This window comes from Paroedura picta, chromosome 1 (genome assembly GCF_049243985.1).
Source record: "Paroedura picta isolate Pp20150507F chromosome 1, Ppicta_v3.0, whole genome shotgun sequence".
NCBI classification, from domain to species: domain Eukaryota; kingdom Metazoa; phylum Chordata; class Lepidosauria; order Squamata; family Gekkonidae; genus Paroedura; species Paroedura picta.
This window is the reverse complement of record NC_135369.1, coordinates 169,685,402-169,708,963: the sequence shown is the minus strand read 5'-3', so window position 1 is coordinate 169,708,963 and position 23,562 is coordinate 169,685,402. Positions and strand designations below refer to the sequence as shown.

The following is a 23,562-nucleotide window of genomic DNA, read 5'->3' as shown; positions in this document are numbered from 1 at the left end:
ATGAAATGTCTTGCCACAGGTGCTCGGTATGGAACCCTAAAGAGTTTCTTTGGCATTTACTGAAGCACGACATTCATTGAAAGGTGAAATTTCACTGCAGGGGGAAAAGAGGAATGCCGCGAGTGCTACGGGGAAACCCTTCTGAGAGCTGCCTATCTGCATCCTATCGACCGTGTCTGCAAACATTGACCAAGTTCAAAATGCGTTGCTGGCCGTTAAACAGGCCAGTGACATAGGCTCTGGGATGGGAAAGCAAACTTTGCTTAATGGTCATTTAAAAACACACCCCCACACTTCTTTTCCCCCCAGGATGGCCAAAAAGGCCCACCAAGCCGACGACTTTCAATATCGGTTTGTGAAATGTGTCTGTATATTAAAATGAATGGCCAGAACTTGATGAATGTGGATATGTTCAAGTGAATGTTTTGCAAAGGTCAGCATTCATTCGTATGTGTCCCTGTTTGTCAGATACAGACTGGCAAATGCTAGAAATCTCATTTCATTGAAGCCGCATTCACTGGTGCTTTGGACTGCACCTTCTCATGGCTTCTTAAGCTCCTGACCCATGGAGCCGAGATTTCCTTGCTTATGGAAAGATGCATACAGAGAAAAACATGCTGCAGTTTTGCCCCCTGACCCCCCAGAAGGCTGTGGGATGGCGCCGCAGCTACAACGAGGTGTGTGGCCTCCACCCTGGCCCCTAGAGGCCTGTAGGGTGGCAGCTTTGGCCAGGTTGCATGGCCTTGGTCCCAGCCCCCAGAGATCTGTGGGGCAGCGCGACAGCTTTGGCCAGACATGCAGCCTGTGTCCTAACCCCAGAGGCCTCTGCCTTCACTGGCTTCCTCCCTCCCTCATGGCCAGTGCTTTGGCCTCCACCTCCACCAGCTCCCTCCCTCGCAGCCAGCACCCTGGCCTCTGCCTCTAACAGCCGCCTCCCTTCCTTGCTCCCTCCCTCTTCTGGCGCATTCTCTGGGGCGGGACTATGGACATCATGTCTGTACCCATTTCCATCCCAGGAGGCGCACCAGAAGATGTGTTCCACATCAACAATCAGTGGAGATAATAATGATTAGCAGAGTCAGTGAATTGAGCATGAAAGGTATACATCTTACAATTTGTCCAGACCATCTTGAATTTTAAAGTGGAGAAATAATTTTTCCCACAGTCCTGATTAACCTTCTTAGTGGAGAGTCCTCCCTGAAGTGTTTTATTTTTAAAAATTTGGATTCTTAGCTGGCAATTTCAGCATCTATAATCTGGAGTTCCCAGAATCCAAAGGGCAATTAAATCTGACAAATGGTGGGTTGCATTCAAACCTGTCTCTGTGAGATCAGAAGATATTCCCACCCCCACTAAAGGGAGAGCTGCAATTTCGGCAGATATCCCTCACTATTCCTTAGATCCTCCATTGTTCAAGAGCATCTTTTCAGGGATGGAAGGACCTGCAGCAGAAAAAGAGAGGCAGGAAAAATAGTAATTTTAACTCACCTTCTTCACCACCCTGAGCCCTATTGGGAGTCGGTATAGAAGTTCAATAAATAATAATGATAATTTTCAGTTCTCAGGACCCAGCCTCATGTTTCCCATTTATGCCAATTTATATTGGACTTGCGAGCACATTTGGGTTTCATCGGATTGAGGCAATTACCTTTGTGTCTATGTCCCCATCACAGATTTCTACTGTTTGAGTGAAACTAGGTAATAAATTACATGTAAACTCAAAGCAATTATGTCCTGTCTTCTTGAGGTTTAGTTAGGAAATACATTGGAGGTTTGTATGACGATCCTCCCAATAAAAGATTTGTTTCTTCTGTGAAATAACTCATAATCGTTTAAAGTTGATATTGAAATTGGAATCAGGAATTTTCAGGCTTTCTGTCAGATTCCGGGAGAGTTTGTTTGGTGCCAAATATTTTCCTTTCAAGTTCACTACCACAGAGTAACAAATGTAGTGTCAGAGGGCCACTGAATCACAGGTGCATATTTTCTAAGGCTATCCCAAGAGAGGGAATCTTAAATTTTGCATATGGTACAAAGACTGGGGTTAAAAGAAAAGCAAGTAGCCACACGGAGAACAGTTAGATGACTGAAAATTACTAACAGCTGAACTTTTTGTTAAGGGGAGTGGATTGTGTTAACAGTAGTACATATTTCTCATTTTAGGGAAATCACTGATTGCTTTGCAAAAACAAACAGTATTTCTTTCGTTGGATGAGAATGTTCTGAACACATTTATGTGTAAATCACTCACTGGCAAAGTCGAGTTCGTTTGATTTGTTTATAAACATGTCGTGACAGCCTAGCACATGGATCCAGATGCAAACATGATCTTTTTTGACTTGCAGAATGATAGTGATATTATTTTTAAGGAGACACCAATCTGCTGGTTTGGCATACCACACACAACAGCGAAGGCATTCCCTATGAATAATTTATAGACTAAGTCACAAAAGAGTTCTGTTATTTGTTTGTTTGTTTGTTTGTCTGCCCTCTCGAAAGCAGGGAAAGCACTTTTTGCCAGTCGTCTCACTGTTGATTTGACTTCAGCTGCTGTTGAAAGTGAACACACATACAATTTTCAGCCTTAGCAGTATTTGTCGCATGTTTAAAGCTAACTGTTGTTAAATCCATGAGTTCAGAGGTAAACATGGACACCAGTAGAAGAAGAAGAGTTGGTTCTTATATGCCACTTTCCTCTACCTGAAGGAGTCTCAAAGTGGTATAACAATCGCCTTCCCTTCCTCTCCCCACAACAGACACCCTGTGAGGTAGAAGAAGAGGAAGAGTTGGTTCTTATATGCTGCTTTTCTCAAAGCGGCTTACAGTCTTCCATTTCTTTTCCCCACAACAGACACCCTGTGAGATGGGTAAGGCTGAGAGAGCCCTGATATCACTGCTCGGTCAGAACAGCTTTATCAGTGCTGTGGGGAGCCCAAAGTCACCCAGCTGGCTGCATGTGGGGGAGCGCAGAATCAAACCCGGCTTGCCAGATTAGAAGTCTGCACTCCTAACCACTGCACCAAGCTGGCTCTTGGGGTCTTTAGTAAGCCTTCAGTGTTCTGTGATGGCATCACATGGCCGCTGCAGGACTGAAAAACTGGACCAGCAACCCCGATAGCACCCCAACATATATACACAAGTCACACAATAGATCTTCCCACCAGGGCACACTGTTGGTCAGTTTCACTTTGAACTGACTGGATCCTGCAGGCAAGATCTAGCCACGCTTTGGTGAGTTTCATGCTGGCTAGGATCCTGCCTCAGACCTCAAGCTTGGTCCTCAGCAGTGTTGTAAAGGGCTGGGGGGGATGAAGTAAAGGGCCGGGGGGAGGGAAGAAGGCGTCCTTCGGGGCCCACCTCCAATTAGTCGAAGGACCACATGTGGTCCGCGGCCCACAGGGTGGGGATCGCTAATCTTGAACATTTACAGGTCTCCCACAGAGGCTGCCACATCCTTGTGATATTACTGGATGTCGCAGAAATAACGTTTTGAGACTAGCTTAGCACCTGCCTCTCTCCTGTCCCCTGTAGTCTCCACCAGCCAATGCCCCTCTTTCAGGCGTCACACGGCCACTGTAGGCAATTAAGAACGAAAGGCTTCTACAGTTATCATTGCAGGCACCTGCCACATTTGTTTCAGGGTCTCTAATGGCTTGAAGGGGCCGATTGGATTCCAGTGAGACAAGTTGTTTGTTGGCACCTAGCTTTTCCACCATGCCCCATGCTGCAAAGTGACTTACCGGGCCAGAATTAGCCAAGCATTGTACAAAACTAAACATTGCCCTAAGCATTCAGATTCAAGCAGTGCACAATTTCATAGCATTGGAAGGGGCCTCGAGTGTCATCCAGTCCAACCCCCTGCACAACACAGGAAATTCGCAACTTCCTGCCCACCCACATTGACCCCAGTTCCATGCTCAGAGGATGACCCCCGCCCCCCCCCCAAAAAAGAACCAGAATCCCTCGCCAATTTCCCAGCACGCTGCCAAGCACAGGAAAAGAAAAGTCTGCAGCCTCCGAAACAAAAAGTCTTTACAATGTCTCTGAAAGCGGGACAACATGGACATCCTCCTAGATCCTTCGGGGCATTGGAAGGGAAAGTGCCATCAAGTCACAGCTGACTTCTACTGACCCCGTGAGGTTTTCGAGGCAAGAGACGCTCATAGGTGGCTGGCCATGGCCTGCCTCTGTATCCGACCTTGGTATTCCTTGGAGGTCGTCCACGGAAATACTTGCCAGGACTGAAGCTGCTTTGAGATCTGACGAGATCAGGCCAGCTTGACCGATTCAGGTTAGGTTAGATGCCACCACTGAAAAAAGAAGACCGTGTTCAGGCCACATTTATGGACTTGTATGACGGGCTGATCGGTTTTTGCTTTTGTTTCATCTCGCAATGCCGTTAACCTGACAAGGGGGCCATGTAACAGAGAGCTTGCAGGTTCTGCCACACCTTTATCTTGCCCCTGGGATGAAAAGGCAGACTTGTATTTCCCCATACGAGTGGTTCTTGGGTTTTTTTCTGTTCCTGCAAGCTGGAAATAGAAGGGTGATTAATGTGACACCGTGAGTCAAAAGCGGATCATAAATTACCATTAAATGCATCATTATGTTATCTTTGCACACTGCAGCAGGTTTCACCTGACAGATAAGAATTTTCCTTTTGCCAAGGCAAGCAGATGAACAAGGAGGCAAAATGGAAATATATCAAAATTAAGTGTTATCTCTGACGGAGAAGCAGCGATAAATTTCTTCAAAGAGGCAATGCTCTACTGCGGGAGCTCATGAAAACTCCCCGCTGGGTTTCCTCCCAGCCGTTTTGCTTTAAATGATGCTGCAGGTTTACAGAAGAGAGAATTTATATATGTACGGATCAGTGCCGGGCCGCTTCACGAATCGTAACCGGATGCCAGGGTCACTGCGAGGGATCAGTTATCAAAATAATGAATTGCTTCCTGCTTCTGCCAGCTGATTTGATCAGAGCCTGAAGTTTATTGGGAAGTGCAAGTTACATATCTGAGATGGAATCCAAGCCGTGCATTTCTTGTCAGCTGGTGGGTGATTGCATTAACTCTTTGTCCAACCCGCCTCCCCTCAATAATTCAAAGCAGGTTCTTCAGCGACAGCAAACAAGTTCCAAATTGATTTGCTGCTTGGGAGCAGCAGTGAACCTCAACCGTCAGCTGGGGCTGCTACTGACACTGCATGAGCTAAGGAGCAATTTCTGGACCAGCTCTGGGTCCCGACGACGTAAGTGAACTCAGTGATCTCAGACCTCAGCAGATCTCAATTTCAGCCCGGTTATCTCTAAGCCAGCATCCGTGAGCTAAGGCGGGCAGACAGAAGAGGAGGTTCTGCCTGTTTTCCTAAGAGTCTCTTCCGCTGGTAAGAGGTAGCCCAGTTAGAACATAAGTGGGTGGTATAAGCTGGTAAGGTGATGTGAATAATTTGGGTGCAAAGAACTGCCTACGCTGCAGGTGAACAGAGTTTGTATAACTTGGACAAATTTTCTTTTTAAGGAAAACTGGTGATATTTCTTTCCTGCATCTTTCTCTGTCCTTTTCTCTGTATTTATTTCAAACATATTTTTGCCTTTCCATCTATAAAAGGTTCCAAAGAGCCTGAAAATTATATAAAATCATGTGAAACAATTTATAAATGTACTTATGGCAGTGGTAATATTAATAATATGAAGGAGGAGGAGGACAAGAAGAAGAAGAAGATGATGATGATGATGACGATACAGTAGCAGCAAGAAAGCCATGTCGGAAATTGACGCCTTTATAAATTGCCTTAAATTGAACTAGATAATTTGTCTATCAAGGTCAATCTTATTTACTTATTTACTGAAATTGGCAGTGGTTCTGCAGGCTCTTAGGTGGAGGACTTTCCCTTCACCTTCTTCTTGACCCTAGTAACTGTAGATGGTAGAGACTGAACCTGGGACCGTCTACATACAAAGCAGATATTCTACCAGTTGGCCTCGACCTCTCCCCCCATGGCATGACCATGCAAGTCATAAGGATGTTCCATAATGCAGAATTCAAAAACTTTGAAGGCCTAGATGCATAGGCCCACCTGCTGCACTTAAGATTTGAGTAGGTTCATATGGGAGAATTTGGCCCTTGTCATATCTCATGTACCTAGATCATCCAGGTGGGAATGCACAAAAATAAGAAAATTATGCTTTTCAGAAACAGAGCTTAAAGAAAGGTGAGAGGGTTGAGGATTGATGGCTGAAGAGAGACCAAGCCAGTTGGTTGCTGTAGTCATTTAGTGGTCATCTTAATAATGGTTTAATAGGATTGGCATTTAACCCTTTTGTCCATAATACCTACCAAGAACCTGCCCTTCTTGTGTGATCATGCAGAAACATATATACAAAAGTGTTCTCAGTGGCTGCCTTTCAGATAATGGAATTCCTTCTCCATACGCATCTTCTGATAATGCTGCCATACTTTTCCGAGTTGACTGCTTTTCAGCAAAGAGCAGGGCTAAACAGGTGCCAAAGGTTTCTTGCTTCGCATGTCTGATTGCTATGAGTTTCTGGAAGGGGTGAGCCACAATCCCAGACCTGGAAAAAAAAATTCCCCCAAAAGTACAGTATTGGAGTTGCTTTCCGGAATTCTGTTTCTTTCATTTCTTTGAATCACTCTGCTAATTTCTCCCAGTGGCAAGTATGACATGCCGATCCTGCATCTGTAGACCATGATGTGCCCGAGAACGGGACACAAGCAGCCTCAGTCAGAAGCTGATCTGCCTCTGAGTGAAATGGCACAAAACTCCCATGTAATTCGATATCAATATTGCATTCCTCCACTTCAGATGTTGGATGTCTTGAAGGGGAAAAAAGAGAGGCCCAGAGTAGACTTTTCATCCAGAATGTGGTTTTCTTCATCCAGAACCAACACAATATGTGCTGGATGAGGTACAGAGTTCCTTACTAATATTATCATGTTCCTACTTTGTGCTAACTGGAAAAAAAAACGCTTTGAAATATATTTCTGTCCTGAAGCGTGATATGGCATAGGTTCAGAAAAGTTTGGGTTTTGTTTTTCATTTGGCCAATTAGTTGTCCCTACCCATGAAAGCTGAGCCACCCGGCAGGCCGCCTACCGAAATGAGCAGGAGTCGGTATTAACCTGGAGGTCTCTGCTCACTTTAGATACAGAACTTGAACTCCTACAGTTTCACAGCGCCTGCAAAAGGGAGCTCCTCCACCAGGCATTTGCTTGAGGCCGACCGACCCAACAACGTCCGCTGGTCCCCCCTGACACCTCCCCCTTACATGACTAAATATGACCTACCTAAGGGTCCCGTTAAAGTCGCTATCTTGGTTGAACAACGTTCTCTTGAAATATCCTAGTGGATACGTTATATCAGTGGTCCCCAACCTTTTTTTGGCTGGGGACCGGCAGGGCGACGGCCACGCCCACGCAGTGCGCAACGCAGCCGCACCTGCGCATTGCGCCCACGCGGCCGGCCCGTGCGTGCGCACATGCGCGCTGCGTGGCCGAAATCGTGCATGCGCGGCACTTTCACGCATGCGCGAAAGTGCCGCGCGTGCACGATTTCGGCCGCACAGCATGCGTGTGCGCATGCGCTGCGCGGCCCTGATTTCCTCTCCCCACCCTCCCGCAGTAAGAAGCTTCCCGGGCCGCAAGCTTGTGGCCTAGGAAGTTTTTTACTGCGGGGGGGGGTGGGGAGAGGGAACCGTGGCCCGGCGCCCTGATCTTCTCGGCCCGGCACCGGGCTGCAGACCGCAGGTTGGGGACCACTGCATTATATGTTAACGTTATGATTGTTATATCTGTTGTGATGTTCCATGTAATTACCTCATGATGTTTTATGCAAACCGCCCAGAGCCATATGGAAGGGCAGTATAAAAATCTGAACGAACGAACGAATTAATGAACGAACAAACAAGATGTAAAATAATTTATCAAGCTTAAGTATAATTTGTCATGGTTGTTCTTTAAATTGGAAGGTGAATGCAACTGACAGGTTGAGCTACAGGTCAGGAGACCTGCGGTTCAAAACTTGTTAATGGTATAGAGTTGCCAGCTCCAGGATGGGAAAACCCTGGAGGCTTGGGGGGCCGGGTGGTGGAGCGTGCAGACAGTGGGGTTTGGTGAGGGGAAGGACCTGACTGGGGTATACTACCAGAGACCACCTTCTAAGCGGCCATTTTCTTCAGGGGAACTGATCTCTGTTGCCTGGAGATGAGCTGGAATTCCAAGGGTTCCCAGGTCCTGCCTGGAGACTGGCATCCCGGCAATAATAATAAATAAACTGAGCTTCTGTGTGGAATCTTGGCAAATGGTTAGGACACAAAGCAACAGCTTCTGGACTGAAGCTTTCCTCTCAAAACCAAAAACACTTGCTGGGTGTTAAAGAAAAATCCTGAAAAAATATAGGTTCAAAACATGATAGAAAGAGCATATAGTTAAAACTTGTCTAGTGTAATATTTTTTTTGTATTTTTAATTTTTATAAACATGGTAGTAACTTAGTGTTAGGTGCTGCTCCAACTAGTCTTTCTAAGGCAGCGGTTCTCAACCTTGGGGTCAGGACCGCAAGTGGGGTCGCCTAGCCCCTTCCGTGGGGTCGCCTGGTTGGTGGTCACCATGGTGGCGGTGGCAGGTGGCGCTGGTAGCAAGCAGCAGCGGGCGGTGGCAGTGGTAGCAGGCGGGGTGGTGGTTGTGGTTGGCGGTGGCCGGCAGCGGCAGAGCCATGACACTGGCCGCCTCCATGCTGCCTCAATTTTTCTGCACGCACTCCCCCCCACACACACATATGCCCCCATGCACCTGTGCATGCCGCCCCTGTGCCGCTGCCACAGTAGTTGGGATCGCAGCCATGAGGCGGTTGAGAAGCACTGCTGTAAGGTGTCCTGGGAAATGCTGTGGATTTACTGTAGAGTTCTGCGGAATTCCTAGAGCGTTAGGACATCACTGCCAGGTAAAACCCAAAGCTGATATATTAATATTGCTCTGTGCTTTCCTTCTCCATGCCCTGCCCCCCCCCCAATTTCTTGGACGTTGTGGGCACCCTGATTCAGAATGCTGGGCTTTAAGGAGGAACCGCAGGGTTTTCCTGCTTAAAATCAGCGATGTGGCTGCAAATCACAGAGCTCTGAAATTCCCACAAGAAGGGACCCACGGCACGTTTGTGGATTCTTTTAATCGTGCTCTCCTCTGCTTTGTAATAATGCAGAAATGCCAAGGGTACACGGGGGGCAAACTCAAAACAGTGCACAACATTGTGCTGAAAGCCCGCGCTCATTAAGTGTCGTAATTAAATAAGACAAGGAGTGCTACTTTCAAGAATGTGCCACCTAAAATTAGAAGAAGGGGCAGGAGAACTGATACAGGAGAAGGGCTGGATTGAATCACCCGTTCTTAAGATGTGGCCACAACTCCAGAGGCCTCAGAAAGCTAGGGCTCGATCCAGAGCTCAGGGGAAACTGGGAAAGGCGCAATCTTGCGGGGTTTGAAATCGCCTTTCAAAATTTTGTCAGGAAGCAAGTAGTGTGCGTGTATCATAAAGCTGTATGCAAATTCTTGTGGTTTACTTTGAAAGGGGTGATTATTGTCTCGTTAATTTCTTCTTGCCTTTGTGCCGCACCCTTTTTATAAGAAATCACAAATGCTGCATGTTTTCAATATTCCATTGTTGTTTATGTTGAAAAGAATCTGAATTAGGGGGGGGAATAATAAATCGTGCATTTTGTGTGGAAATATGAGCTAGGAAAAGTTGCTCGAGATTACCCCTCATCCCTCAGCCAAAATATATTTCAGATCTGTCACAAGCAGGGCTTTCCATTCTCTTCTAGGAAAGCAAAATGCTCTCTCCCCATCCATTTGCACTGTCCCTGGGTGTTTGCTCTTCTACAGGATGTAAGGACACACATCTAGCTTGGCGTAGCGGTTAAGAGCGGCGGCCTCTAATCTGGCAAGCCGGTTTTGATTTCCCGTGCCTCCACATGCTGCTATCTGGGTGATCTTGGGCTAGTCACAGTCCTGATAGAGCTGTTCTCACAAATGTCAGGGCTCTTTCAGCCCCACTACCTCACAGGATGTCTGTTGTGGGGAGAGGAAGGGTTGGCGATTGTAAGCCGCTTTGAGACTCCTTCCAGTAGTGAAAAGTGGGGTATAAAAACTAACTCTTCTTCGTGTATACATATTTGGCAGCAAGAGTGACTGCTGAACAGGTCTCCAGCAACTCCACCCTGTTATGAGAGATGGAGTTAGGGCTGCCAACTTCCAGGCAGGACCTGGGGATCCCTCAGAATTACAGGGCATCTCAGTTTCCCTGGAGACTGGAAGGTGACATTGTACCCCTCCGAAGTACCTGGTGGAATGTGTCCAGGGCTTTTTTATCATGTGTCCAAACAATAAAAATTTCATCAATGCTTCACAGGTATAAGAGAGGTAGGAGTGGGTGGGACTTTAGGAAGTGTCATGTCATGGTTTGCAGGAAATGAGGCAAGGCAGAGCCTTCCTGACCTCCTCAGGGAGGCCATTCCACAAGATAGGTACCCCAATGGAGAAGACTGGTCCCGTCCCCCTCCCCCCCCCGGCTCCTATTGCAGTGCTAGACTGTGTTGTAGTCCTGTTTCCATCTCCCAGCGGGTACCTATTTTATCTTAAGAATGATGCCTGGAATACAGGGAGTGATTTTTAAAGTTATTTAGTATACTGCCATGTTGTGCTTTTATTTATACCTGTTTGAGTTGTTTTATTGGGGACACTTTTAACTGATATTGTTTATTGTTTTTGTAAACAACGCTGAGAGCGACGATATAGAAATACAAGGATGGATGGATGGATGGATGGATGGATGGATGGATGGATCGATCGATCGATCGATAGATAGATAGATAGATAGATAGATAGATAGATAAAACTAATGAATACAGGCAGTTATTGACTTTGCTCATTTGCAGATTGGCACAATACCTACAGAAACCACAGGATCGACACAGGAACACTGTATAAAATTATTTTATCGGACGTTATTCTGGAGATGGGGAAAATCTTTGCTCCTAGAGTGGCATAATAAAACTCCAACATATTTTGCAGAATCTTACAACTGGGGGTAAAACAGCCGTGCTCATTAAATCATAAGTGATTCTCTGGATAAAACCTATCATGCACTGGCAGCTCTCCCATCCGTGTCTTTTCAGGTTCTCCGCTGTGTGATGCTCTTCCCCACGATAGAGCACATGGCTCAGTCGCCACAAGGCAAGATCATGACACCCTTCCTCTGCCAGCTTCGTTACATCGTCTACATGCCGATATACCTGTTGACGCTTCTCCCGGAAATGATCAAAAGTACCCTGGTGCGCTTTTTCCTGCGAGGACTGAAATTCCAAGACGAACATTTAATAACGGCTTCTTTAGCTCTGGCTAACATGAACTGTATTGGTGAGTAGAATGTTGTTGTTTTTTTTTCAAAGCCCTAAACGTCCTTATCTAACATCCTGATCTGACAGGTTGGTGGGCACCAGGGGAATTGACTCTTTACAAGCTTAGCTGGATATTGCCAGGGTTAGAATGCTTTGAAAGCCAGTGGTTAAGAGTGGCGGCCTCTAATCGGGAGAACTGGGTTTGAATCCCGATTCCTCCTACTACAGTTTCTCTCAGAGCTCTCTCAGCCTCACCTTCCTCACAGGGTGTCTGTCGTGGGGAGAGCAAGGGAAGGCGATTGTAAGCCGCTTTGATACTCCTTTGGGTAGAGAAAAGCGGCATATAAGAACCAACTCTTCTTCTTCAATAATATCAGGGCTCTCTCAGCCCCACCTCCCTTACAGGGTGCCTGTTGTGGGGAGAGGAAGGGAAGGTGGTTGTCAGACAGTCTGAGACTCCTTCAAGTCATCAAAAGCAGAGTACAAGAAAATCTCTTCTTTTTCTCCTATGGTGTTGGAAGATCTGAAAAGGCATTTGAGCGTGAGCCCTCTTTCTTCCCATTTCAAGGAAATGAAAATATCTGTGAACACTGAACACTGTGCGATAACTGAGGGGAAGACAGATTCTCAAAACATGTGATTGTAGCATCAGTATATACAGAGTATTTTAATCCCTAAGAGAGCCAGCTCGGTGTAGTGGCTAGGAGCACAGGCTTCTAATCTGGGGAGGGGGGCCATGTGAAACACACCTGCCAGAAATGTGGACAGCTGCTGCCAGTCTGAGAAGACAATACTGACCTTGATGGACCAGTGGTTTGAAGCAATATAAAACAGCTTCCTGTGGAGGCCAGTCATAGGTGACATCATCTCTGATATGGTTTTGGAGCAGTGGTTTTCAATCTGGGGGTTAGGACGCCTTTGGGGGTCGAATGACAGGGGTTGTGGCAGGGCAAGCAGCTTTTAAAAAAATTAATACTCCCACCCATTTGGGAAACCCTTCCCGGGCCATCAAGAAACCTCAAGAGTTTCACGAAACTCTGGTTGAGGAAGTCTACTGTGGAGCAGACGAGGTTTGCAACATCAAATTTACCTCGGTACTCTGCTACAAAATGGATACCTCCTAAGCAGCAGCATGACTGCCTGTCAGCTGCCTTTCTGCCCAATGCAGGATCCCCAAGGCAGCAAACTGCAAAAACACTGAAGCAAGATTTAAACACAAAACACATGAAGGGGAGGAAAGGTCAGTGAGGATCAGTGAATGAATCGTAAACAAAATGGTGATAATGATAGAAGAATCACCCTTCCTTCCTCTCCCCGCAACAGACGCCCTGTGAGGTAGGTGAGGTTGAGAGAGCCCTGACAGAACTGCTCTGAGAGAGCAGAACAATCAGGACTGTGACTGGCTCAAGACTGCCCAGCTGGCTGCATGTGGAGGAGCAGGAAATGAAACCCAGCTGTCAAGATTAGAAGTTACTGCTCTTAACCACTACACAAAGCTGGTTCTCTAAAAGCGGCTTACTAGCACCTTCCCTCCCTCTCCCCACAACAGGCCCCTTGGTGGGGCTGAGAGAACTCTGAGAGAACTGTGAGTGGCCAGCAGGCTTCATGTGGACCAACGCTCTTAACCACTACTTCACACTGGCTCAGGAGTGAACAGAGTGATCTCTTTGAAGAGGGACTTCCATAATTTTATTGTTCCCTATTCGGAGAGGAACACAGTTGTGTCTTGTTGTGGGAGCCAACATTTCTGGCTGACTATAGATTTTGTCCGTCTTGGATCAAGCTGTCCTTGCCCAGAATCTCATAGCTAAAAATATTGACATTTGTAGCAGGAAATCTCAAGCCGCAGCTATGCTTTCTTATTTCTAGCAAGAGGATTTAGAGAATTAACAATAAAAGAGGGGGTGGTTGTTAAAAAAGTGAAGATCTGGAATAATTCTCAGACAGGTTTTATGAGATTTTTCCGCCCTCTTTTGGTACATATTCAAGTCAAAATATCCCTGTATTTTATTCATCATCTCTTTAACTCTCTTCTTCCCCTCCCGGCTTCTAGCTGCTATTTACGTGTGTGATTGGGCATGCAATCAAAATTACTTGCAATCTCAGGGCACAAGGATAGTATTTAGGGTACCGTATAGCCTGTGAGTAGAAAAGGAATGGGATTCTATCTTTGGTCAATTTTTATTACATATGGTGAAGATTATTTTTTAAACCTAATAATTTTCTTTAAAACAAAACTGAGCAATTAAAATTTGAAATAAGCAGGCCTGGCCAGCCTCTGTTTTTGACACACTGGGACATACCAGACTAAGTTACATCAAGTAGCAGAGCTCCGTCTTGCAGGCCCTGCAGAACTTCTGGGAGCTCATTCTACCAGGTCGGGGCCAGGATCAAAAAGGCCCTGGATCAGCTTGAGGCCAGGTGAGCTTCCCTCAGGCCTGGAACTACCAGTAAGTTAGTTCCCACAGAGCGAAACGCCCTGCGGGGGGCATAAGCAGTCAAGCAGTCCCTCAGATAAGTGGGCCCTGGGCCCTGACCACGGATGGCCTTAAGTACCATGACTTTCAACCTGATTAAGGTGACCAGATTGTCCCACTTTTGGAGGGACATCTGGAGGTACCTGGCAAATTGTACATATGTTGAAATTAAAATGTATGTATTACAATACTATTTTTGCTTTCTATGTGTTCTGTGAAACTTTTTGTTGCTCCATATCGACCACATTTTTAATCAAGAACCCCTCTGGTCAATGGTGTCCCGCCATGCCAATGTTAAAATCTGGTCACAATGTTAAAATCTGATCCAGGCCACAACTGGCAACCAACAACTGCCTCAACACTGGCTGGATGTGGGCCCTCCAAGATGTACCTGTGAGGACCCTAGCAGCTGCATTTTGCACCAGCTGCAATTTCCCAAACCAGAGCCGGCAACCCTAACACAGATGCATATGAATTATTTTCCTTAAAAGTGAAACTGATTATATTTTTTTGCCTCACTTTGGATAAAATTTGCTTTAGGATACTTTTGGCTGATCCTGCGTTGAGCAGGGGGTTGGACTATACGGCCTGTATGGCCCCTTCCAACTCTATGATTCTATGAAAATCTGGCAGAGCCGCAGAAAATAGGGATCACCAGCAGGTCCTTGGATGCTGGCAGGGCCATTCCGTGCTGATTGGTTTTTTGGATCCTGTTTTTATTTCTAAGGGGTTGTTTTTTCTAAGGGGGTCTATTTCCCTCCCAGATAGAACACGACTGATACCAGCTCCAAGGAGAGCTAGAATTAGGCCGAAGCCCTGGTCCCACCACTCAGCTCCGGGAGCTCCTTTGATTTTGCCCGTTCCGCCATTTCAGGATTTGGTCCTCTTTCGCCCTGAACAGATTTTGAAACCTCTTTACGTAATGAGGCCGCAGTCGAAAATGACTAGTTTTATTTGGCTGTACTTTGCTCAGCTGCCTTTAAATAAAATTAAGTACTCATTGATTTCAATGAACGACCTTGCTTGGAAATGAATCATTGCGGTTGACTGAGTTCAAAGGAAATGCCCACAAACATTAAGGCTCAGAGAGAGAGAGAGAGAGAGAGAGAGAGAGTTTTATATGGCAGCGGGCTCTTAGACCTTCCTGTGCAGGTCTAAGTAATCTAGGAAGTGGCATGGCCCAGAGCATATGCTTCAGATTAGCAATAACTGACAGTATCTTGGTCAGCGATCTTGCCTATTTTAACTCGGCTTTACCACTCTGCAAGTTTGTGCAGCAAAAGGAAAGGGGCGGTGGGGAGGGGGACCGTGGTCGCAAGCATCTCTTCCTACCCTTTAATAACCCGTTAAGTATGGTTCAGGAACAGCCCGCAAATGAATTGATTCCTCTTCTCAGGAAGTTTGTGTCAACTCCTGAAAATGTGTGCATGTTACCTTTGGCTGGGAGCGTCTGCCTCATTGCTGTAATTGTAATGAAAGCCATGATTAAGGGCAACCCAGAAAGCAAAACGAGAGGGAGAGAGAGAGAGAGATGGTAAAAGTTTCCTTAAAAGAAACACGTTTGCTAGAACAAAGTAACCTGCCAGGGACTAGTTACCGCGTCCGGAGCTTACTCACAACAATATGTTTTCTCTCCTCCGAAAAGGAAATGAGATTTAGAAAACTTAATTATAACAAGGCCTAAGGTTTCAGGCCCAGTCCCCATCAAGGCCAAAACGCAAAGCACCATTTAGAAGGAGCCGGGCCCGTTGCAAGATCTTGGCTCGGCTGGAGATAATGGGAAGTTTTTTTCTATTGGCTTCGGTAGAATCGAAGACTTTGCTCCTAGGGATGCAGAAAGACTCCAGAAGAACCCCCCCCCCCAAAAAAAAATACTCCCCTGCATTATTTATTTATTTTGTTTAGATTTTTATACCGCCCTTCCAGACGGCTCTGGGCAGTTTACATGGGACATCATGGGGTAACTACATATAGCATTGTAACAAATATATCAAGTATAACCATCATAACAGAACACGTCAACCAGAACAATACTTTAACAAGAACAGGAACATTGACACGGCCTTGGGTAGGTCGGATTCTTCGGTCATTGAAGCGGGGTGTCGGGGGGGGGGCAGCGTGTGTTTTTGGCTTGGTCGGCCTCAAGCAGACGCCTGTTGGAGGAGCTCCCTTTTGCAGGCCCTGCGAAATTGTGAGAGTTCGGACAGGGCCCTGATCTCTCCTGGGAGCTCATTCCACCAGGTGGGGGCCAGGACCGAGAAGACTCTGGCTCTTGTTGAGGTCCGGCATGCTTCTTTGGGGCCAGGGATCCGCAGCCAGTCGGAGGTGGCGGAGCGTAAGACTCTTTGGGGGGTATAGGCAGGGAGGCGGTCTCACAGGTACACGGGGCCCAGACCGCATATGGCCTTGAAGGTGATTAGAAGACGAGGGCCGTGTTTTGTGTGGCCTCAGTGCTTATTCAAAAGACATTTGCATTAAAGTTGTTGTTGTTGTTAGGTGCGAAGTCGTGTCCAACCCATCGTGACCCCATGGACAATGATCCTCCAGGCCTTCCTGTCCTCTACCATTCCCCGAGTCCATTTAAGTTTGCACCGACTGCTTCAGTGACTCCATCCAGCCACCTCATTTTCTGTCGTCCCCTTCTTCTTTTGCCCTCAGTCGCTCCCAGCATTAGGCTCTTCTCCAGGGAGTCCTTCCTTCTCATGAGGTGGCCAAAGTACTTGAGTTTCATCTTCAGGATCTGGCCTTCTAAAGAGCATTAAAGTTACGCTTCCTTTAAGCTGTAGGAAAACCATACATTTCGCTTCCATGTTTGATGTGGCATCAGGAAATCATGAATGCTAAATCATTTAGTGACGTTACAAGCAAGAGCAGTCCAGAGGATTGGAGCCCAGCAAACCTTTGATGTCAGCACTGTCATTCAGTAGCGAAACAGGAAAAGAGTAAATGAAACAATGAAAACATCTATTATATCATGTTCATAACATGCAAATTTACGGTATTTGTGGAGTGTTGACATCAGACCAATCTTTGTTATGGATAGGCAGTTAAATAGAGAAAAGCTTTAGAGGCAACAGCAATAATATGCACAGTAATTCTTTTAGCATTTGGAACAAAAACTGGCAAATTGTCAGGGGAGGAAACTGGGAGAAAGTTACGGCACTAAAGGTAAAGGTAAAGGTCTCCCCTGTGCAAGCACCGAGTCATGTCTGACCCTTGGGGTGACACCCTCCAGCGTTTTCATGGCAGACTCAATACGGGGTGGTTTGCCAGTGCCTTCCCCAGTCATTACCGTTTACCCCCCAGCAAGCTGGGTACTCATTTTACCAACCTCGGAAGGATGGAAGGCTGAGTCAACCTTGAGCCGGCTCTATGTAATGTTACAGCACTATGTAATGTTATGAATGTTCGACAGTTTAACTAATCTTTTCAAGTCCCATTTAAACCTCCAGCTCCTGGACCAGGCTTTCTCAACCAGGGTTTTGTGAAACTTGGAGTTTCTTGATAGCCCTGGAAGGGTTTTTCCCAATTGGGTGGGAATTAATTATTTTTAAATATATTTTTAAATGTGTTATTAATGTATCAGCTATGATCATAAATGGTCATGTCCTTCCTCCCAAAATGGCAACTGATGGGCCTGGAGAGGGTTGGGAAGGGGAGGGGCCCTGGGTGGGCGTGTCCACAGCTATGCTTCCCAGCCATATTCTACACAATTACACCACTTCTGGGGTTTCTCGAAGCCTGAAGAATGTTTCATGGGTTTCTCAATGGTAAAAAAGTTGAGAAGGGCTGCACTAGACTGATCCTGAATCCACTCTTCTAGAGGTCACAGGCTGCCAACCAAGGGGTAAGGGACAAGTGCCCTTGGGTTCTTGCCTTTTTGCTCGTGCCAAAGGCAGGTTGGCATTCAGACTGGGAAGTCAGCCATGTAAAGTGGGCACCTTCCTGATTCTGCCATGGCTTCTCCAGTCCCTGAAGAAATAGGGAATTCTGAGATCAGGAAATTCACAAGTGCTTCCCACCCCCATTCCCCCAGTGAGTCCTGTTCTATGCCCAGAAAAAGGCAAAAAATCTCCAGGATATCTGGTCTGGAAAAATAATTCTTCCTGACCCCAACATGGCAATTGGTATTACTTTGGACATGTAAGGAAGGGCCATGAGAGCCAAGCACTGGCTCACACTTTCCTGCACTTCCTCTCATGATCTGCCTAAATTCATAGAATCAGCGTTGCTATCAGATGGCCATCTAGCCCACCACTTCCCACGGAAGCCCATTCCACTGAAGAACCACTCTAGCTGTCTGGGAGTTCTTCCTAATGATACAGTGGTGTTTAAGGTGTTTAGCCCTGAACTATTTTGGTTTAATTTCAATCTGTTGGCTGTGGTCCAACTTTCTAGAGTAACTGTACTCTATACGATAGTCCTTCAGATACTTGAAGATGGCTATTGTACTACTTCTCACTTGTCTCCTCTCCAGACTAAATATACTCAGCTCCTTCAACCTTTCCTCATAGGACTTGATTTTCAGACCCCTTGTTATCTACATTGCACTGGTCTGGACACATTCCAGCTTGACAACGTCCTTCTTAAACTGCGGTTCCCTAAACTGAATACAATACTCCATGTGAGTTCTAACCAGGGCAGAGCAAAGCAATACCATACCTCGCATGATCTGGGCACCATCGTATTATTGATGCAGCCCAAAATCACATTTACCTTTTTAGATATCGCCACACACTGCTGACTTGGGTTCATGTGTGATCTGCTAAGACCCTTAAATCCCTTTTGCAGGTAATACTGTCCAAACGAATCTCCTCATCCTGTGTTTATGCATTTGATTTTTTTCTACCTAGATACAAAACTTTAATTTCTCCCTATTGAGCTTCATTTTGGTCCGTTTGGTACAATGTTCCAGCCTGTCAAGATCATCCTGTATCTTTATTCTGTCTTCCACTATACTTACTACCCCTCCTAACTTAGTGTCCTCTGCAAATTGAATGAACATCTCCTTTATTCCTTCATCCTTGTCATTTATAAAAAACAACACAGGTATGATCTCTTTATCCTCTCCAAGATCTCAGGTGTGATCCTTTTGTCCTCTCCAAGAGGACGAGGAACCATTAACAAGCTTGTAACATTGGGAATGGTTTAAGGAAACACGGGGCCCAGAGCACCAGAGCCAGTTTAAGGATTTGTGGGGCCCTAGCAGAGTACAATTGTGGTGGGAGCAGCCAGACTGGGGGCAGAGGGGGCCCCCACATTGGAAAGCGGTGTCATTCCAAGTGTCCTTAAAGGGGGAAAGGGAGCTGGTGAGAGGCTATGGCCCTGATCCAAGGGGGGAAGGTACCATGCGTGTGTTACAGGAAGTGCAGGGCCTGTAACACATGCTGTTGTGCTACATGGATAAACCGGCAACGAGGATGTATTTTATGTCATTACTCTGCAGTATGTTTCAATAAAGCAGTAACCCTTCTTTCTTCATGGTCAATTTTAAGAATTTATAGTCTGAAAAATAGTTTCCAGCGAGCACATAAGTGGCAATTTTAAGATGAGGGCAGACGGGTCTGTATCTATATAGCACAGGATTTATTGTCCACTAGCTTGACTGGCAAACTTCCTCCATTTGTTTCTGTAAAATTTCCACAAAAGCACAGACATTACATAATGGGTAAACACTGCAAGTCTTTTTTTAAAGAGGCAGGCTTGTGGGTCAGAGGTTAACGTCTGGATGACAGCGAAGATATAGATAAGCACAGTAAGCAAAAAAAAAAACCCTCCTTTTTTTCTGAGTAGCCTATATGCGGTCAGTTCTTTGCAATCTAGAATCTGCGGCTTCTCTTAAGGAATTTCCTTGTTTGTTTAACCTGTTTATTGACCAGGGGAGTAATGGAGACAGTTCGTTTTATGATACTTGGAAATAGTGGAAGGGACTTGGGGGGGGGGGGCAATCTTATCTTGGGAAACAGAATTTGAAATTGTTATAAAGAATGTGGTGGAAACAACAATCTCCTTCCATACCGAGGAAGCAAAGCTGTGAGTATAAAACAGATCTGGCACTGAGACGGGCCAATCATGAGCAAAGAATAAGGCTCAGGGGCCTTTTGACTTGTCTTCTTCGCTGTTTGGCTGAAAGCCAGCGACCGGTTTCTCTTGGACGCAGGATGGAGGATTCAGAAAGGTGGTGGGGTTTTACTTCTTCTTCTTGAAACCTGGGGTTAGAGGCCGGCTGAGACTCAAAAGCTCCTCTCGATTTGCTGCAAGGTAGGGATGCGTGGCGAGCCTCTTGTGGCGCAGAGTGGTAAGGCAGCAGTCTGAAAGCTCTGCCCATGAGGTTGGGAGTTCAATCCCAGCAGCCAGCTCAAGGTTGACTCAGCCTTCCATCCTTCCGAGGTCGGTAAAATGAGTACCCAGCTGGCTGGGGGGTAAACGGTAATGACTGGGGAAGGCACTGGCAAACCACCCCGTATTGAGTCTGCCATGAAAACGCTAGAGGGCGTCACCCCAAGGGTCAGACATGACCCGGTGCTTGCACAGGGGATACCTTTACCTTTTTACCTTTAGGGATGCGTGGTCCCCTCACTTTGCTCATGAAAAGGAGAGAATAGCATGAGAAGAATCAACATTTCTCAATGAGAAGAATCAACAAGAATCAACATTTCTCGTTCCACAATGTTAGTCTTTCTCTCTCTTTCGAAACGGAAGAGGGGCATCTGAGGCTCCACAAAAGCCTGCTTGGCATGAATTTAATTGCAGAGGGGTGGGGGTGGGGCAAGCACTCGAATATGAATGACATGTGGCCCTGACCCCCCCCCCTTCACCGAGAAGAAAGATGAACAGGCAGACATTATCTTTTCTAGAGGCTTTGCCCCCTGCCTTGTGAGTCAAGCACAAGTGTGTAAGAAGTCAACCTGCAAGAATCGTTGCGTGTTATCAAAAAGTTGAAGGGGCTATTTATTGGAATGTGAGATGTGATTAAAGAAAAGGCAGAGGAGGGGGGCAGTGTAGATGTGTTACAATAATCATGTCGCCTGTTCTACACAAAAGCATTCCGCCTCTCTTTCTGCCTTCTGATTTAGTGGCATATTTCAAGCACAGACAGCTCTGGGTAGAGTGGCCTTGCACTGGGGTAGGAAGGGAAAGGTCCCTGGGTGGGCACGTCCACAGCTGTGCTTCCCAACCATATTCTGCATGATCGCTCCACTTCTCGAAGCCTGAAGAATTATTTATTTGTTTGTTTGTTTATTTATAATTTTTCTATTTATATACCACCGCTTTTCCTAAGAACCTGCGGCGGTTCACCAATTAAAACCTTAAAATACAATAAAAACCCCATAAAACTCCAATTTACAATAAACAAGCAAGCAGCCACACGTACTTCTCCATGGTAAAAATGCTGAGAAAGGCTGCATTAGAGAGACAACGTAAATCCACAGTCCTGCCATTCCGCTGCTCCAACGTTTTGTGCCTGTGACAGAGGCGCCGTTTGACGTAAGAGATGATATTCCATAATATACATTTTCCTTCCTTGCAGAAACACATTCTATTTTATCACCTGCCTTCCAGGAAAAAGAGGCCACGGAATAACAGCCCTTGCTGCGTTCCCATTTCCTCGGCTACTGTTTATGTTCCTGCACAAGGCTTCAATAGGACGTTTACTTAACGTTGTCGGACAACCTACCTTCCCCTAGGCAGCACCAAAGCGTGGTATGAAAGAACTCTGCATCTGCTTTGTTGTCCGTGTTCAGGAGACGTTTCCCCCTGTTAGGAAAGTTTCCTTGCTTTTTCGTGAGATGAAGTTTTCCGCTATTAGGGATGCTTTTACGAACCGGGCGAAGGGAAACAAACGGCTTTTACTATGTTGACGGCCCTGTTCCTTTGTCGAAGTGGCCCTGCTTCCTAATGTGCCCTGTTTGTGAATGAAAGAGAAAGAAACAAGGATAAAAGTTTAACAAGGTCGTTTTATGGCTTATAAGAGTTTTGATTTCCCTGCGGATGCTCTGTGTGAAGAGAGAGAGAGAGAGAGAGAGAGAGAGGGAAAAAAACGGGCTGTTTTGGTTTGGTTTCCGTAATTACGGGTTGTTGGGGCTTCTTTAACCAAAATATTAAAAGCTCTCAGTTTTATTTCCATCATAAATATTACTCATGAGGCTTGAATGCTTTGATAATGAAGCTTGTTTGTAACTTCCAAGAAATACGAAGCACAGTTTGGGGGCTTCTAACATCCTTCCTGAGTCACTTGCTGTGACTCATGCCCTGTGGTGTTGTGAGCCTGGAAGTGGGGAGAGAGGAGGTGAGCTGAAGGAAAGATTGAGACACGGCCAGTCGCGATAATGCTTCTGTCTTGCAGGGTCACTTTGGCCAGACTGGGTCGACCTCACCAAACGCCATTCGCAGGTGCCTGGGCAGTAATGTTAGGTATGAAGAGGGGCAGTGTGTGATCTGAAAGTCGTGCGCTACCTGAAAAGATTCCAAGGCCCTGTGACAGTGCAGCTCATCCACGTAGAGCCGCAAACAAAAAGGTCCATCCCAGCTTCAGTTTTCCATATCTCTGCCACTTGAATGCCTGTGATGGTTACTCCAGAATTAAGCAAATCCTGAAATAAGCTAAAATAAACTACTTTCACATCTTACATGCATATCGAAGAAGAGTTGGGTTTTTATACCCCGCTTTTCACTACCCAGAGGAGTCCCAAAGCGTAATACTTTCCCTTCCTCTCTGCCCAAGGTAGGTGGGGCTGAGGAAACGGAGAGAAGTGCTCTGCAAGAACAGCTCTGAGAGAACTGTGACCGGCCCAAGGTCACCCAGCTGGCCACATGTGGAGGAGCGGGGAATCAAACCCTGCTTTCCAGATTAGAAGCCCTTGCTCTTAACCACCACACCATGCTGGTAATTAACCTGTTTGTAGAACCACTAGCTACCATCTCTAAATATTGTTTGCGAGCATTTAGCTGTATTTTTGAAAGTTTTTATTTGGCTGAATTACTTTTAGAGTCTGAACTAAGTGTCAGTGGCTAACCAAGGCAGGCAACGGCCAACATGGACAAGTCAGAGGGAAAGAAAGGTTCCATCAACTCCTATGCTTCTGCTTCTGCAGAACTGGATTCAACATGTTTTAGCTATAAATGTATTGTTCTACTATTTTCCATTTATTGTTCCTTTTCTTATTCTTTTGATTAATGATTAATGACTCCTCTGTATTGTTCCCGTTCCTATGTTCCATATAAACCACCCTGAGCCTCCAGGGAGGGGGTTATAAAAATGCAATCTATCAATCACAATCTAGAATTGCTCCCTCACTCCCTCTCAGTCATCTTAGTATCAGGTCAGGTCAAGTATTAGCATTAGTATATTTCTGCTTGTTTTGCTGCCTGTTTTGTGTGATGGATACGCCTAGAGATTTCCTTTCCTTCTCCTGAAATCCATCTCCCCTTCATGAAGGACTTACAACCAGTAGACTCATTAACTGGGAAACAACAAACCGTCGGTTACACCACAAGGTAGGGCTGCCCATATCTTATGGCAGCTGGAAGTCTCCCAGAATTAAACTGGTCTCCAGGTTACAGATATCAGTTTCCTTGGAGAAAATGGCTGAATTGGAAGGTGGACTCTGTAGCATTATATCCCACTGAGGTCTCTTTCCCCTCCCACCCTCCCCAGGCAACACAACCCCCTGAAATC

At 46.1% G+C, this 23,562-nt stretch overlaps 1 protein-coding gene and 1 long non-coding RNA gene across 3 annotated transcripts in view; both read left to right on the top strand.

Annotated features, from left to right (window-relative positions):
• LDAH (lipid droplet associated hydrolase) overlaps nucleotides 1-23,562 on the top strand; it is a 132,052-nt gene that overhangs the window by 69,817 nt on the left and 38,673 nt on the right. For both annotated transcript variants that reach the window (XM_077311649.1, XM_077311639.1), the window contains exon 5: nucleotides 11,185-11,425. In XM_077311649.1, the coding sequence (XP_077167764.1) occupies nucleotides 11,185-11,425 (241 nt within the window). The remainder of the gene's footprint in view (nucleotides 1-11,184; nucleotides 11,426-23,562) is intronic.
• LOC143824401 (uncharacterized) lies at nucleotides 19,897-21,839 on the top strand. The gene is made up of 2 exons (XR_013226764.1): nucleotides 19,897-20,144; nucleotides 21,415-21,839. It is a non-coding gene; the product is annotated as an uncharacterized LOC143824401 (long non-coding RNA).